Genomic DNA, 14,801 nt, shown 5'->3' with positions numbered 1-14,801 from the left:
GTGCATGTGGAGGTGATGGTGGTCACTGGTGTGGCACAATCCTTTCTCACCACAAAATTTGCACGCAAGCATTTATGTGCTTGCATTATTCCCTCTTGCTGCCCGCCAGCAAGGCCAGGGGCACCTGCCAAAGCTTTTGCTGTAACTGAGGCTACGCCAGCTTGTTCCTCCTCTCATATTGCGTTTGAGTGTGGCAGTGAATGTGCAAAGTTGCAAACCCACTGCACCCCAAACCATAGCCCACATCGTGCAGATGCCACATGCTGAATGTATTACTGTAAAATTCTGGGCTCTTTACTCCTTTCTTTCATGGAGAAGACCTGCAGTGTTTCTTTTAATTCAAGGGCCTCATGTTCTTTCTTTCTTCCCTGCCTGTGCTGTATCATCTCGATAACGGAAAGTTGTCAGAAATCAATTCTTCTTCCCCTAATTGCATGGGTGCGATAAAAGATCACACGTGGAATCAGCGAGAATTTACACACACACGCAAACAAATAGCTCTTATCAATTCTTGTGAAAAATCAGATAAACCCATTATCTCACGTTGTACGTAACTGTGTGTGACAAGAGCGTGGGGAAGGAGATACAGGAGCATGAGGAACTGCAGTGGAAGTCACGATGAGGAAATGCAGAAGAGAAAAAAAACCCAGATTGCGGAAATTTATCTGCAGATTTCTGGTCTAAGGGAAAACGGTGTGCGCAGAGATAGCGCCCTGCCCCACTGCCTGGTTTGAATGTGGAGCATCACTGAACCCAAAGAGCTTAAGAAAGGAGTCTGTGGAGAAAAGCTTGTTTTGTGTGCACCGTGTGCCCATCACTGCACTGCCACATGGCTGCCCACCCCAAGGACCTTTGCTCAGAAGTGTGTCTCTGATAGTACAGCCAGCTTACTTTCTTCTGGGAGGTGACAGTGATGAATCAGCGAGCTGAGCACAAGCCCCCTGCAAACTGCAAAGAAGAGGAGCCTATGAGGGCATATTTTTAATTGTAGCACCTCGTGACTTTTCATCTCAGCAGTGCCATACAGAATTTGTGTAGTTCATGTGTTCAGCTTTAATGGGAATTCAGAATTCAGAAGTGTTTAATACACAGACTCTCGAGAACGCAGTTTCTTTAATACACAGTGAATCTATACCCAAGTCATATTTTGCTCACACTGCAGAATAAATTTATCCCACCAGGAATTCAGGTGTAGAAAGGCAGCAGAAGATGAAAGTGCTCCACCTCGAAATCGCCTTTGAGTACTCAAAGCTGTTTTTAGCCTCAATGGGCATCCCCAGCAGAATCACAGAACTGTAGGGGTTGGTTGCTTTTCCTTTCCAGATGGCTACACATGCAGCATCACGTAAGGAAGACAGAGGTCGATCATTTTCAGAAGTATCCTGCTTGCGTCACCCACAAAATCCTCCATTTCAGGGAAATCTCAGCAGGTTTGTGCTTCTCTGCCACCTTGTATGAGGAAATAGCAGAGAACTGGGCTCTGGCTTTGTGCTAAGTGGGGATTGAGTGGCTACAGGAAAACTTCATCTCTGAAAAGCAACCGATTCTGGCAAATGTAATCCTAAAAGGTGAAAGTGTGGGGTAGATAAGACAGACTGAAAGCAAAGGCTTAAAACGCAAGTGTTTATACAGCCCGAACTAAAAGGTACCAGATATGATAAAAAGCCCACAGGACGTACAGTAACAGTTTTAAAATGGATACTTTTTAGAAGCATGTAAGGAAAGTTATCCAATACTCCCAAAGAAAATTGTTCACCAAAAGTGCCGTACAGATGACAAATGTCCAATTGCCATGAATGTGTGTGTAGGTTTGTCTGATTAAGTAGAAGCTGACACCTTGACTTCTTGAACATCTGAGGCAAAAATAAGAGTCTGACTTCTTTTCCATGCAATCCAGAGTTATGTTTGAGAGGAGATATTAGTTTATTTTGGAGAGTGGACTAGAAAGTTGATGGAATACTCTGTGAAATTCAGATTTAAATGCAAACTGGAAGGGGAGTTTGGAAGTATTTGTCTTATTTCATCGTTCATTCGTTGGTGAAATCTAATCTTGAGACTTCTTCCAGCAGCCAGGAATTTGGGATATTGAATCGTTTCAGTGGAAGATGCACTATTCCTTAATCCTTGTTTCTGAGAGGTTGCAGAAATTTTCACCATATCGTAGAGATGTCTCAATTGTGAAAATCCTGCTCCTGTAGTGAGCATCACTTGCAGCTTTACTGCTTGCACATACATGGAGTTTGCCTTTTTGTAACACTTCAGATCGAGTATTCTGAAACCACAGTGTTCAGAGTCTGATCTTGCAGGTGGAGAAACTAAGGCAGAAAGCAAATACCCAAATCACATGTGCCTTTTGTGATGTGTTCTTGCCCAGCTCTGATGACTACGCCAGTCTCCTCTTGCTTTTCCCATTCAAGTTTCATGTAGCTGTGGCCGTGGGACAGAGAGGAGCAGTGGCATCTGTGTTTAAATCAGGTACTTAAATTTTCATTAGCCGATAAGTCTGATGAGTTGGTGGTGGAGCGTTTTTTATCCTTGCAGAAGATTGTGTTTCTGCCAATCATATTGGAAGATACACAGACGGTAGTGAAGGTGTTAGATTTTGAGTGGTGTTTTTTCTCATCTGGTTTCAATTGCCCAGGCTGCTGATTAGTAGCTGAAGCATTTTGCTCATTTGGTATCAGCAGTGTAATAAAGCAGAGAACTATCTCAGAAATACAAAAAGCTAAAATATTTTGTGATCTGTTTTCACTCAGATGTGTGCTTCAAATTGCATTCCTTCACTTGAGGGAAATCATTTCAGTTACTCCGGTCACAGTAGAAAGCAGTCCTCTTTTTGAATGCCTTTTTTCATTAATGTAGATATGTTTCTCAGATGGGAAACGATGTTTCTTCTAATTATGGTTACATGTAGTTAATTTCCTTTTTAAAAAGCTCGGTGTGAACGGCAGTTTCCTTTAAAAAAGGGGGGAAAAAAAAAAAAAAAAAAAAGTGATGTTCCTGTTGCCTTAGCAACAGATTTATTTATTAGGGTCTGAAATGACATGAGTTAATATACCACATACCTGCTGATCGGCAAACTCTCCTATTTCAGCTCCAGTTGACAATTAAGTCCTGGACAGCTACAGCCAGGGGTTAATGTTACTCATTAGGAGAACTAGGTCATTACTGGGAAATCAAGGCACTTAAGGCAGCATGGATAAAATTCAAAATTCAACATCTCAAGGAGTGAGGGGTTTTATGTTAATTAACCTTATTTTCCTTTCATTAAAAAAAATCTTTCATATATGCATATGACAGTGGATCAATTAATTGGGGGAAGGAAAAAAAAAAGTAAGATGTAGTTTACTTTCCTAGTTGTCTTCATTTCCTTTGGAAGGGTTTCATTATTTTATGGAAAATTCTTATGTCTATATGATGAGTAAAAAGGGTATTAAAATTAAGAAGGGAATCATCATGGAAATCAGCTTTACCACAAGGGAGTGAGCAAATAAAAGCCTTGGAAATGAAAATAAATAAGCTTTGCTAATACCTCACCTAAGGAGCAGCATATAAGCCCATCAGAGCTTGGAGATATTTAGAGGTACTTCTTTGCTTCTTTATTAAGCAGTTACATAGTTATTTGACCTTCAGAAACCGAAACTTTAGAGAACTAAATCCAAGTTGTTGGTAAATATTCTATTTACGGAAAGCTGTTCAGTGATGTAGCACACAGTAACTCCTGTGGTTAGCAATCGGTTTCTGGTTTCCAGTAAAATTAAATATATTCTCTGAAAGTTTTATTAAGATATCCGAGTGGGAGTTTTAACTTGATAAGTCATAAGTGATTTAATAAAGCTCTCCAGAAAGCCTTTATTTACTAACTTTTAGCAGACTTCGTTCTGATATTGGAGAACTTAATAGGCTGAAAAAGAATCGTATTAAAATAAAAGTTTCTTTTTTACTCACTGCTCCCCCAAATACATTCAGTTCTTTCACTTCTACTAAGCACTGTGCTTTCTTTTCGCTGTTCAAGCTCTGCGGCCCTGTTTTGCTCCTTATTACGTGTGGAGAAATTTGGTGTCAACCCTTTTTCCACTCCCATAAAGCCGAGGTTAAAGCACATCCTACCTGGGGTGCACATAGTGAGAGCAGTAAGCAATTGTAAAAGCAGTGTTATCTGCCCCAGAAGCAAAAATCGAGCCCTGTGAGTGCTCTTCTGCTACAGGGGATGCTTTTGCATTTTAAAGTAGAAGGCAAACAGCATCAAGATTCTACTTCAAATGTCATATCTGGAAACCTTACTTCTTTGTTTCCTCTGTCCTACCCAGCTGCTCATAGTGCAGCCACTTCAGTGCTGTCCTCTGAAGGCTCTCGTGACAAGTGTTTCAGCCATGACTGAAAAGATGATCTTGACTTAAACATAGGACTGGAAAAATTGAGAACTTAAATGCCTGGGATCAGTGTACCTCGGTTTGACACAAAAGCTCCAGTAAGCTTGTCTCTGCCCTCTTATGATGTCTTTCTTCTCCGAGCAACTGCAAAACCCAGTTCTTTTAGCAGGAACGCATGCGTACTGGTGGGATGAAGGAGTCCTTTAATGGCTGTGAAGGAAGAGGGCTTACACTCTTCCACCTGTTGCCATTAAATCATCTTTCTGTCCCTTTCTCCCAAAGTCATCTTGACCTTTCTCTTTCAGACATCTTCCTTTTCTCTTTTCCAGGCTCCATTCCACAGGCATGTCCTCCTTTCTATTCCTATTTGCAGCAAATCTCATTTTCCTCTCCCACAATTTCTCACCATTTCTCTTGTCTAGAAGTTGCCATCACTCTCCCTACCTTCACATGGTACTGTCCTATTTGATTCCTGCTCGCTCGTAAGTCTCGTTGTCCAACCTTACTGCGTTGCCCTCTTGATCTCTCCCATTAATTTTCTTAATCAGTTTGTTACCTTCTTCCTTATAAGATCAGACCTGGTCTTACATCTTTTTGTCTCCCACCCTTTCTATCTTTACTCAGCTGTGCTATTTTTGTAGAGCTGGTAAAATAGATTGGATCTTATTCATTCCTTTTGTTTTTTGTGGTTCACTTCTGAGAGTTTTAAGTCAAACTAGAAAAGCACACTTTACCATTAGCACTTTCTGCCTCTTCATCCCCGATCTTCTACCATTGTCTTTTTCTTAGGAAATCTTCCTCTTTTTCTTGTGATTTTGTATTCTTAATGCATACAAACTAATTCTTTATTCTGAGAAGTCCGATGATGTTATTCTGAGTCCAGGAGAGGAATCTGTGAAAGTGAAGACAAGCTCTGTGTTTTCAGTTCAGATGTTAGATTCTGCCTGGGTTTCAGCAGCCTGACTGATCTGAGATGTGTCCAAAATGTGGATATTTTTAGGAAGATCTTCACAAGGGCAATAAAAAGCAATTCTTTGACATAAAATCAAACCCATTCATATATTCAGTTCTTGCTCAAAGAGAAAACGAGGCTTGAATGCATAGAACAGAGGCTTCTTTGAAATGTAATGTATGCAAGATATGCGCTGCAGTTGCATTAGGTAGTGGGACTTTTAAATCTTGTTCTTTGGCTGTTCTGGAAAATTTTTGGCAGCATTTTTTCTGGAAGATCATAATCCAAGATAGTTTCAGTCCTGGGAAACATCATAAACAAGGACAGAAAAGGTTTTGTAATAAGTCCGGGGCGAACTTAGCAGACAGAGCCACCAGCTCCCTTTGTAATATGCAGCACCCATCACCAAAGCATGCAAACACCTTCTGAGAGACAAAAATCAAGTTGTTCGTCAGCCAATGATCTAATATTCTTCTTTACTTTCACCAGTAATGGGGGGTTATGTTTATTCTGCTTCTTCCCTCAAAACTCTTTGTAATTAATTTCTTCTTACTGCACTGCAATATGTGATTTTCTTCTCTCACTCTCTTCTTTTCCTCCTCACTTTCCTCTTCTCCTTTTCATCTTTCCTTTCTCCCTTTGTCTTCTCTAATCTCCGCTTTTTGTTGCTTGCAGTTGTGTGAAATCTTGACTTGATGAAATGAGCTCATTCCTTGTTCTGAAAGCTGTGAGATGTGTAGTTGTGTTAATCTCTTTCACTAATGAGTTTCAAACCTTGGTCTTCTTGCCAAAAGAGTTCCTTCTTAGGAGCTCCATCCTTGCAGAGGGCAGCTTCACAAATCCAAGAAGCAAGAGTTATCTTTGGTAAATGTTCTCACTCCCCTCATAGTAGTCATTAGTGACCAGGACTCGGTTTTGACCCAGACAGAGCTTTTGGGAGATTATTCAGTAAGTCGTAGTTTGGTGATATGAGTTCACTTTGAACATTAGAGAGGAATGGACAGAGTTGTTCCCCAGGGTTCAGTATGGTGGATTTTCCAATATCAGGCAAATGTGTAAGAGAGTATTTTTCACACAGTGACTTATGTTAGATTCTTCTGTTCTTCCAATGAACCGCCTGAGAAAATTCTTAGCCACTTACTATCATATTCGTAGCCATCTATTATTACTGCGGCATGATTTGTATAGTGTGTGGAATTAAAATGGTGTATACTAGGTATGATTATCAGGGCTGTCAGCATCACTCACATTCTTTATCTTGCTTACTGTGAGTCCCAACAACAGGGAACCATTTGTCATATTACCTTTGGAACACAAAAGGAAGTTCATTTCTATTTTTTTTAAATAAACTAGTTGAGGTGGTCCATAGCAGTTAGTGGATTCCATGGCAAATGCAACAGAAATGGTTTTCATCTAAATCCTGCACTTGTGAAAAGCTAACTTAACTAAATTGGAGTAAAAGAACTGAAAGAAAGGCATCTGAATAAAAGTGCATTGATTTTTACACCAATGGAACTGAGACCAAAGAGCGGTCTTTGTCTCCAAAGGTTAATCTCTCTTTAGGAAATAAGCAGGAGGCTCAATGACTGATGGTGATCCTGAGGTTTCTTTGGGTGGAGAATGCGTAATATTTTATTTTGAGATTTCTCTTCATGAATTGTGAGGGGAGAAGAAGAAGAATCTAAACAATAAACTCCCAAGGTTCTTTTTTTATGAATCTCCTCGAGATAATGCAAGATAGGAGAAAATGCTTTTCCAGCGTAAAGCAAAATGCCACCCATTTTTCTCAGACCAGCAATTTAAAAAAAAAAAACAACAAAAAACAGGAGGTAAAATACACACTCCTCACTGTAAATAAGTCATGGGCTACAGTTGAAAATAAAACACAGTGTTTGCCAGTAGTGTTCAGCTGCTTTGTGCCTGTGCCCTGCCAGCATTGAATCCCTTGGTGTGCACAGGTGTTTTGCAAGCACAGGTGAGCATCAGGGCCTTTTTTACTTGCAGGACCTCCAAATTGCTGCCTGGAATTTATTTTTCAGCATCTTTTTTTTTTTTTTTTTTTCTTTTTTTTTATCATTTATGCTTACACAAAAGCATTTTCTTCTAGCTGACTCCATTTTCTGTTAACTGAGGGGGTATTAGATGTTGCGGTAACTTTTGATGCTGATGATGCCAGACAATGTTTAGAGGCACAATTACAGCAGAGACATTTTGTAAGCATATCAGCTGAAGAAGAAAACTCATTGGACCTAACTACATATTTACACTGTACCTTACATTGGAGATGTAAAAAGATGGAAAAAAATACGTGATAAATTGAATAAATGGAAAGCAATTAACTTTTCCTTCATATTTGCATTCCCATAGTTATTTCTTTTTCCCCCATTTCTTTCCTAACAGCTCTTTTCTGGACAGTAATATTTCCTCTTTTGCAGTTATCAGGAGCATTGTTACCAGAAATTTGCTATGAAAATTTCTTAATTTTTTTTTTTTCTCCTTTTTTTAACATCAACATAGAAAATGTATAACTAGAATCATTTGATTGAGGAAAATCTGCTCGCCATGAAAATAATTATTTACATGTATTTCATCTGTATGCTGAATAGGCTTGTAATACAAGTCCTCTCACTTTAGGAAGAATATTGTCTTCCAGAAGTATTTACTGACTCTGACCCTCAGCACACTTCTGGAGATGAAAGCTCCTGTAAAGCTGCATCGTACAGATGAGGAAACCTGGGCAGAGCGCTCTCGTGGGAAATCAGTGTCAGGAAAAGACCAGAACTCTGTAATTCTCTGTTCTGAAGGCCATGCTGCTTTCCTTGTAACTACACTGTTGCTTTCTAACATTATTGGATTATAATTAGCCTAGATTCAAATTTTACTGACCTCAGAATGTAATGCAAAATATCAAGGCGTATTCTAGTAAATAGTGCAGTTCAGTCTTAAATCACTGATCGTTTTTCTCTAGGTTAGTTTTGGCGTGAAGCCCCATTTCTAGTTCAGCAGAGTGTGCATTTCAGGGCTGCCCCACTTCTTCATGTGCTGCCCTTTTTTTCTTGAGAATGAGATAGAGGGTCAGCAGGAGGCTGTTGTCATACAAGTCCTCCTATCAGCCCATGGCATCCTCCATCGCCTTCCCCAGGTCTGCAGTGTGTCAGCCAAACAGGTAGAGAACCTCAAGTTCCTGCTTTTATCACCCCAAGAAAGAACATTACTGGGATAAGGGCACCTTCCAGCTTCTGGCTCTGCTTGCCTTGCTGCCCCCCCTCCCCCGCTCTCAGCAGCCCCTGTTGTTCTTCTCCTTCATTGTCTCAGAAATTTGAAGTTTTTCAATGGGTTGCGTGGGTTTTCTACCTTCTCGTCCTTGATTCTTTTGTTCTCCATCCTCTTTGCACCATGCTTCTCTTCTAACATTGCTGAATGTCTTTCCTCTTTTGATTCCTTCTGTTCCATTCTTCTCCTTTAATTAATGTGCAGTTTTATTTTTGCTTCCTAATTTATATCTTTACTGATATTTTTCTGACCTTTTCTCTGCCACTGATAGTGCTCTCAAATGCTCTCGGCAGCTTCTATTTCCATCAGAGCCTGACTCTTCTGTATTCTTTCCTTTCTTCCCAACCTTCTCCCTTTTCCTATTTCTTTTCTCTGTCTCCAGAAATGCTGCCCAACCTCATAAATAATGAAGAATTCTTTAGCAGCCTCTTCTGTGAGCCATTTTCTGTCAATAACTGCATATAGCCAGGAATGTGTTTCACCTCTTGCTGTATATTTTAGAAAAGTGCTAAAATGCTACTTTTACTTCTGAAGATTTTTTACTTGTTTTAGTAATGCCACTTCTCACCTTTGCCTGTCTGACATTCAAGAGATTTTATGAAGTTAGCAGGCAACAGGAGATGCACACAGGTTGGAAGGTGGGTTCCTTACCTGATGCTTACCATAGGTTGCTCCTCTGTGCCTTGGAACTAATGCTGCTGTTCCTCTCTGGACTCTCAGTGTGTTCTACTTACTGTTGTGTAAGAAATGTTTTGAATTGCTTGGCTTTCAAGCACTGTCTGAAGTGAAATATTACTGTGTGCCCTTCACCGTTTTGAATTCTCTACCACTGAAATACTGCAAATCGGCCATGCTAAATGTCTTAAGAAGATTAAGATCAAGCTTTTTAATATTGCATTTAGCTGAGCTCATTTGCAACCCTTTCAGACTGTGGCCCATCTTGGGAGATGACAGGACCAGAATTGTTGCAAACCTTCATGCAGCATTACCTGAAATATTTAGAATTTCTCCCTGGCTCAGCACTTTCATATTACTGACTGACTTACACAGATTTTAAACTGGATTTCTTTTTAATACATTGCATTCATTTTGTGGCTTAGAGCAAGTTCTGTCTCTCTTGCCCAACTCTTTGCTTTCCAATTGCATTGCTGTATGTGTCTTTCTCCAAATTCTAAATAACTGGGATTGTCACCAAGTTTAAGTTTACATATACTTAAAAATGTAAGCTCGAGTCACAGAAAACCACCTGTGTCTCATACTAAATTTCACTTAAATTCAAGAGACGAATATGCACAGAATAGTGCATAAAATTCTGTTATTCCTTTTATTTCTTTATTGTCCCCATGTATTTTCCATCACTGGTCAGGGTGTAGTTGTCCTGCAGCAGCAAGGATTAACTCAGGTTCAGCTGTCTGGTATGCACTCTCCTTCCAGGTCCAGCAAAGGGCAAAGCTCTGGGGTTTCCTGAAAAGCAGAAGAGTGTTTTGAAGACTTTCACCACTGATTGCACAGAGGTGCATCGCTGCAGCGCAAAGAGGCTGTGGTTTTAAATCCTTTTAGACTGAAAAGAGGGATGTCAAGTCGTCAATTAATCCTGACAGTGTCCTTCTGTGGTGAAAAAGTAGTACTATCACACCCATGTTATAAACAGAAAATCTAAGGTGGAGATAAGAGAGGCTTGATAGTGATGGGTAGTAATGCTATGGCCCTCCCATTGCTCACCTGGGGACAGTCCTGAAAGTTTTTTTGGTTTATAAGGGAAAGTTACCATAAATCAGGATGAACTCTGATCCCACTCCCTGACCGCTACGCTTCAAACGTGTTTGGGACAGAAAAATTAAAAAGCTTTGAGTAATTCTGGGTTAAAAAAAGATGTTAGTGTGCAGTATTTAAACCTGGAGACTGAGCAACTCCAAGAGCATTGTACTCAAATGCAAATGTAGGTGTGAGCAGGAAGCAGATGGTGCCTGTGTCCACTTTGTGGAAGTTTGCAGCTGGAGTTTGGCCATTCTGGTGCTTTCATGTTCTTAGGATGAAATTTGGACTGCATTCATACCATGCCCAGTTCTTACTTTTCCTTTACCAGATGCAGACCATTTCTAGTAAAAATCCAAGAGCATTGCAAATACCTAAACTAAATAGCTAAGCCAGACCCTGGAATCAAATTAGTTTAATTTTCCCCAAAAGGTAATATCTCGAAAGAAATTTTTTTTTATCAGGCTTCTATAATATTTTGCAGTCCTTCCTAAGGAAATGGAGAATATATAATTAATACTGTTTAATAAAGCTCCAAAATGCAACAGATGCAGCCAAAAGTGCACGTCATTTTGAGCAGATCTTTACAGAACAGACATTCCATATTGTGTTCATCTTTTTCCACGATCACTGCTATGACAATCTGGTGTGTTTAGCAGTTGTTGCTGAGTAAGGCAGACTGGATTGTATATGGCTTTCTCCATGTCAGCCAAGAAACGTAGCGCTCTTTGGTGTGGTAAAGAGGTGGTCTTGTGTTAGTTAGTCCTTTCTACCAGGATCTATGCTAACGTACAGGTGTAAGAAGGCATTGCCACCTGTAGGTGCACATGCCAAAAGCTTGCTTTAGGTTGTAACAGAAATGAGTGAAAATGAAACGGCTGCACTTTGGAAAAGTCACAGGAAGGGATGGGATGAGCTGCTGGGGAGAAAAAGATGGCAAAGTTCACAAAACGGGTCACTGAAAACTCCGAGTATTTTATAAAAGCCAGATATTTCAGAGGAGATGAGGAAGGAGGATCACCTACATCAGAAAACCCTTAAGAAAGCCTCCAGTGCAGAGGAAACATTTCCTCTTTCAGCATTCTTTCTGGGTGCCAAATTTTCCTTCTGTTCCTCCCCACCTATTAAACAAAGCTGCAACTTCCAATTCCTATCAGTTTTCCTAAATATGTGCAGCTTATGTGGCTTCTCCGAGCCGCGAGGCTTCACGTTCTCCTGCCAGCTCCTTGACAATGTGGCTCCAACAGCATCCTCCACTTTTGGCTGCCTCTGGGACCCCTGGTCTCTTCTGGAAAGGGAGAGGGAAAGCATTTCCTTTTCTGGAAGGACTTTTTGTGACTGAGAAGCCGATAGCGCGGCTGTGAAAAGCTTGGAAGGATCCATGTGAGCTCTGTCTGTCGGGGCCCATGGTGAATGGGAAGCTGCGGGCCTCAGTGCTCCTCAGGATCACTTACACACATCATGAGCACCTGCCCGAAAGGGAAACTGAGGCAATCAGAGAACAGGGAATAGGCTTGGACTGATAACTTACCTGCCAGAAACAGGTGGATCTCTCATTTCAAGCAGCTCTTGTGTTTTTGCAGCTAAAAGAAATTCTCTGTCTGAATTCTCTCTTATCCACTTACTGGAACCACCGTGAAGACTCCTGGTTTGCAGATGTGAAACAAATTAGGAAGCTTATGCTGTTGCATTCCTCTTTATTATTTGGAACAAAACAAATCTGGGAGATGCAGAACTTCTTAAAGTAATTATTGTCTGGCTTTCTTTTAGAAAAAAAATGCATCTGATTCAGAGAACTTCCCGGCTCCTGACAATTTTTGCCGCCTAGGAAAGTCATATTAATTATAAGATTAATTTGTTTTAATTCCCTAAACCAAAAATATTGACTGAATGAGAAATTAACACATGTAGAGCTGCAGATGTCATTTGGCTTCAGATTTCCTGAACGATATAATTATTAATCTTTCATATAGTGGTGTGACAAACCTACAGATTCACTCTGGAAAATCAGTCTGTGAAGAAAGACATCAGGGCCACTGAGCTGTAGGTTTTCCCTTAGCACAGGAAGGAAAACAGTGGAGTTTTCTAAATAATAAATAAAACCAAAATATCTTAAAGGCATATGGCGCACATCTGTCTAAAATACAGTAATTTAAAGTAGAATAATTAGATGTGAGATGTATGTAATATTCACCTTAGCTTGAGGAACTATCTTATTTTGTTTTTAATATAATCTACCAAATTTTGGAGATTTAGATCATCTGTGCTATCTTTTTAACCATTTAACTGTCTTGGTAAAGGCAGTAGATGAACAAATTGTTTTTTTCCACTTTGTTATTAACCAAATTTGGTTTTGCCTTCTATTATTTCTTTCTTTTCTTTTTCACCTGAAGCACCAAAGGGATCAGGAGCTTTCCATCAGTATACAGATTCATGACATTCTGGTTGGGGAGATCCTATTTTTTTAGCAAAAGTTTGTTAGTTATGTGTTACTCCTGAGAAAAAAAAAATATATATGAAATGTACTTTAGGATAAGGATGCAATCTGCTATAAAGAATAAGCATAATCTGGAAAGAAGATTGTATACATAAGGAAAAACTAGAAATGATCATGGCTTTTTCCCACCTTATCCTTTCTCTAGTGTGATGTTGCATTGTTTGAGGACAGGGAAGAGACACTAGCATCGCATGAAGCAGCTCTGTTCCTGAGTGCTGGGTTGAGGAAAATATTCAAGCATGCTGTATAAACAAAGAGGGAATTTATACTCGAAGTAGAACTGAAGATAAATACTGTTCTGGTAAACAGAAAACAATTTCAGAAGTAAACACAAGTGATGCTGAGATAAGTTCTGTTTATTTCAAGGGAACATGACAAAGATCCTGAAACTTTCTTTAAAGTGCTGCTGAAACTGAAGGAGCAGGAGCTACCTTTTCACGTGTCCGTCCTTGGGGAGACTTTCACTGATGTTCCAGGTACTTTTTACTTCTGTTTTTTAAATCTTTATCATAAAGTTACCGTGAAATAGATAATTCAGGGGGGGATCTTTCCTGCATTTTGCCGTGTTAGTGGAAACAACTTATTTTAATTGTTTTTACTTGGGGTATTAAATAATACTGATAGGTTGCACAATTAAAATGATTAGAGACAGCAAGCATTTTTCATTCTCCTTAGCAGTGCAAAACCATATTTATAACTTTATTTTTTATTATTATAAAATAGCTATTATTATAATATTTATTAGCACGTCCGTATTTATCGTAGCATCCAGATAGATGGAAGTGATAGGGTGGTTCGGATCGGAAATAAAATATTTCAGCCTGGGTCACTCATCTGAAACCCAGACTGAGATTTTAGCAGGTGAAAGCACTTAGTTTCCTTTCAAACATGGGGTTAAGAAGTTGTCCGAGAGCTTCTGGTTTGTGTCTCGCGTGAAAGTGATCATTAATCATTAATATTTTTCTACCACTCTTTTGCACAGTCCATCCTTCCCTTGGTTTCTGACTCTGCAAACAGTTTTATCCGTTTGCAAAAGAGATGGAGTTTATTCTGTGTACGCACTGCTTCGTGTCTGAGAGCTTGTGGTGATAAACAGAACAATCAGATCCCGCTATGGGTGTGCATGCAGTAAATTAAAACTTTTAAAAACGTGTATTCATATGTATGAACCGAAATACAGGGTGTTTTAGGTCATCTGTGTTTTCCAAATTGAAGACTTGTATCCCTCTGCTGCTTCAGTATGCAGAATGGGACTTGGGACCAGGCAAAAATCTGTCTTTTTGTCAGTTCTGTACTATCTGTTACCTCCTGGTCTGTTAATTTTCAATTCTTTTAATTTTATTTTGCTGTTTGTGAGACACTGGGAAAATGGATTGGATCCATATAATGTTTTGGGCCCCACCTGTGGCCAGGCTGGATTGCACAAATAAGCCATAATTTGGTAGTAGGAAGTTCTTTGTGCTTTCTGTCCACTTTCTTTTCAGATAGTTTTCTGAAAGCCCGTTTTTGCAAGCGGGTCTTATCACTGATCACAAGGCAACATTGCTTTCCAGACTGAGCACACCAGATTTCTTAGAAGGAGAAATTTCTAAGGAATATGTGACAGATAGGAATATACGATGGTGCACTGCGGGAACAGATTCTATTGACACTCATTTTGGATGTTGTTACATATCTCATTTGTGGCTTCAGTACTTATGAATAATGTAGATCATCCTAAATTTATGCTAGTATATCAAATCTATATGCCGCACCTCTTGTCTTGTCAATTCATTCATCCTCGTATATAAATAGAGTCTATATAAAGGGCAGCGTGGTGAAATGTGTCTCATCACCATGCATTTGATAGGGCCATATTCATACAAATGACATATGCAGGTCATTGCTAACAAGTACCAATAAAACCTGTTGCACATGCTTTGCTGAAAATCTATTTAAGAGATTTTTTACA

At 39.6% G+C, this 14,801-nt stretch overlaps 1 protein-coding gene across 9 annotated transcripts in view; it reads left to right on the top strand.

Moving 5' to 3' along the window:
• GTDC1 (glycosyltransferase like domain containing 1) overlaps window positions 1-14,801 on the top strand; it is a 163,679-nt gene that overhangs the window by 132,993 nt on the left and 15,885 nt on the right. For all 9 annotated transcript variants that reach the window (XM_042827208.1, XM_042827212.1, XM_042827211.1 and 6 more), the window contains one exon: window positions 13,217-13,326. In XM_042827208.1, the coding sequence (XP_042683142.1) occupies window positions 13,217-13,326 (110 nt within the window). The remainder of the gene's footprint in view (window positions 1-13,216; window positions 13,327-14,801) is intronic.

This window comes from Centrocercus urophasianus, unplaced genomic scaffold (genome assembly GCF_019232065.1).
Source record: "Centrocercus urophasianus isolate 14NV4802_14NV808 unplaced genomic scaffold, USGS_Curo_1.0 seq_28, whole genome shotgun sequence".
NCBI lineage: Eukaryota > Metazoa > Chordata > Aves > Galliformes > Phasianidae > Centrocercus > Centrocercus urophasianus.
This window is presented reverse-complemented; position numbering and strand designations above follow the sequence as displayed.